The sequence below is a fragment of the Balaenoptera ricei genome, chromosome X (assembly GCF_028023285.1).
Source record: "Balaenoptera ricei isolate mBalRic1 chromosome X, mBalRic1.hap2, whole genome shotgun sequence".
Lineage (NCBI taxonomy): Eukaryota > Metazoa > Chordata > Mammalia > Artiodactyla > Balaenopteridae > Balaenoptera > Balaenoptera ricei.
In genome coordinates, this window is record NC_082660.1 from 32,007,269 (window position 1) to 32,008,882 (window position 1,614).

General features: G+C 57.0%; 1 protein-coding gene across 1 annotated transcript; it reads left to right on the forward strand.

Annotated features, from left to right (window-relative positions):
* Nucleotides 1–215: 215 nt before the first annotated feature.
* Nucleotides 216–897, forward strand: LOC132357033 (ferritin heavy chain-like). The gene has a single exon (XM_059910358.1). The coding sequence runs from the start codon at nucleotides 216–218 to the stop codon at nucleotides 888–890; it is 675 nt and encodes a 224-aa protein (XP_059766341.1). The 3' UTR covers nucleotides 891–897.
* The last annotated feature ends 717 nt before the right edge of the window (nucleotides 898–1,614 follow it).

Genomic DNA, 1,614 nt, shown 5'->3' on the forward strand with positions numbered 1-1,614 from the left:
ACATTTTAAAAGATTAGGCCAGAAGCTCAGCGCAGTCTCCCTGCCTCACCCAGGCCTCGATGGAACCTGGGACACAGCGTCCGTGCCCCGCCCCCCGTGCACATCCACCCTCCCATCCCCCCGTAACAGAACCGGAACCTCTTCTCCCCTCTCCCAAACCCAGGTAATGGACCCGCCTTCCGGTCAATCCCAGAGCGGCCGCCCTCTTCGACCACATGGGAGCGCTCCGAGGCAGCTACCGCGGGCCCCACGGCTTCGCCTCCACCTTGGCCTTCAGGCCCGCCATGCTGCCCGCGCCGCCCGCCAGGCTGCCCGCCAGGCTGCCCGCGCCGCCCGCCAGGCTGCCCGCGCCGCCCTCGCAGGTGCGCCAGACCTACCAGCCCGACTGCGAGGCCGCCGTCAACAGCCATTTCACCCTGGAGCGCCACGCCTCCTCCGTGTGCCTGGCCGTGGCCTTTTACCTCAACCGCGACAACGAGGCCTTGAAGCACTTCACCGGGTTCTTCCTGCGCCGCTCCCACGAGCACAGCGAGCGGGCCCAGGGCCTGATGCGCCTGCAGAACCAGCGCGGGGGCCGCCTCCACTTCCAAGACATCAGGAAGCCAGCCAGTGACGAGTGGAAGAGCGGCCTCAAGGCCATGTGGTACACCTTGTGCCTGGAGAAGCGCGTGAACCGGAGCCTGCTCGACCTGCACCAGCTGGCCACCGACAAGAGCGACCCCCACCTGCGTCTCTTCCTGGCAACTCACTACCTCGGCCAGCAGGTGGCGTTCATCAGAGAGCTGGAGGGTCATGTCACCACCCTGAGCATGATGGGGGCCCCGGACGCCGACCTGGCAGGGTACCTCTTTGACAAGCTCACCCTGGGCGACAGCGACAAGAAGAACTGAGCCTGGACTTCCCCAGAGCCACGGGGTGACCAGAGCCCTGGTCACCGTGCCTGCCATGCAGACGGCAATAGTGCCCTTGCAGAAGAAGTTCCCTTAAGTTTGTTTTATTTTTGCAACAAGTGCAGGACTCTCTTTTCCTGGACTTTATCACTTAAGTTTTTTTCTTCCAGTTTTTCTGTTTCTTCCAATAAGGTTATTGGTTCATAAATAAATAAAGGTCTCTGGTTGATTCATGTGGGCAAATCTCTCATTTTTTAAGTTTTAAAACAGGTATCCAGGAGTCTCTGAACACAGCCATACCCCAACCATATGCAGCTCAGGATCTCCACAGTGGGAGGGAGAAGGCGTTCCATGGGGCCCTGGAAAACACAAAATCAATCTTCCCCTTATAAACAATGTGGGTATATGGGGGTAGACTGGGGCGGGGTGGGGTGAGGTAGGGGTCCCTGGTGAATGTGGGTGCATGTGCATAGTAAAAGTGTAGAACCATAGCCTGAAAATCATGATTGCAGTTGCCTCTGGGGAAGAAGTGAAGGGAATGGGATTGGGCAGGGTTTAAAATAAAGGGAGTCTTCAGTTTCACCTGAAATGTTTATGTTCATTAATTATGCAAATACTAATGGTTAAGTATGAGTAGCAAGATGGGGGGTGGAGGGGTTTGGAAGTCTGAATGGTGGACTGAATTGTCTCTTTGACAAGTTCACTCTGGGCAACAGTGATAATG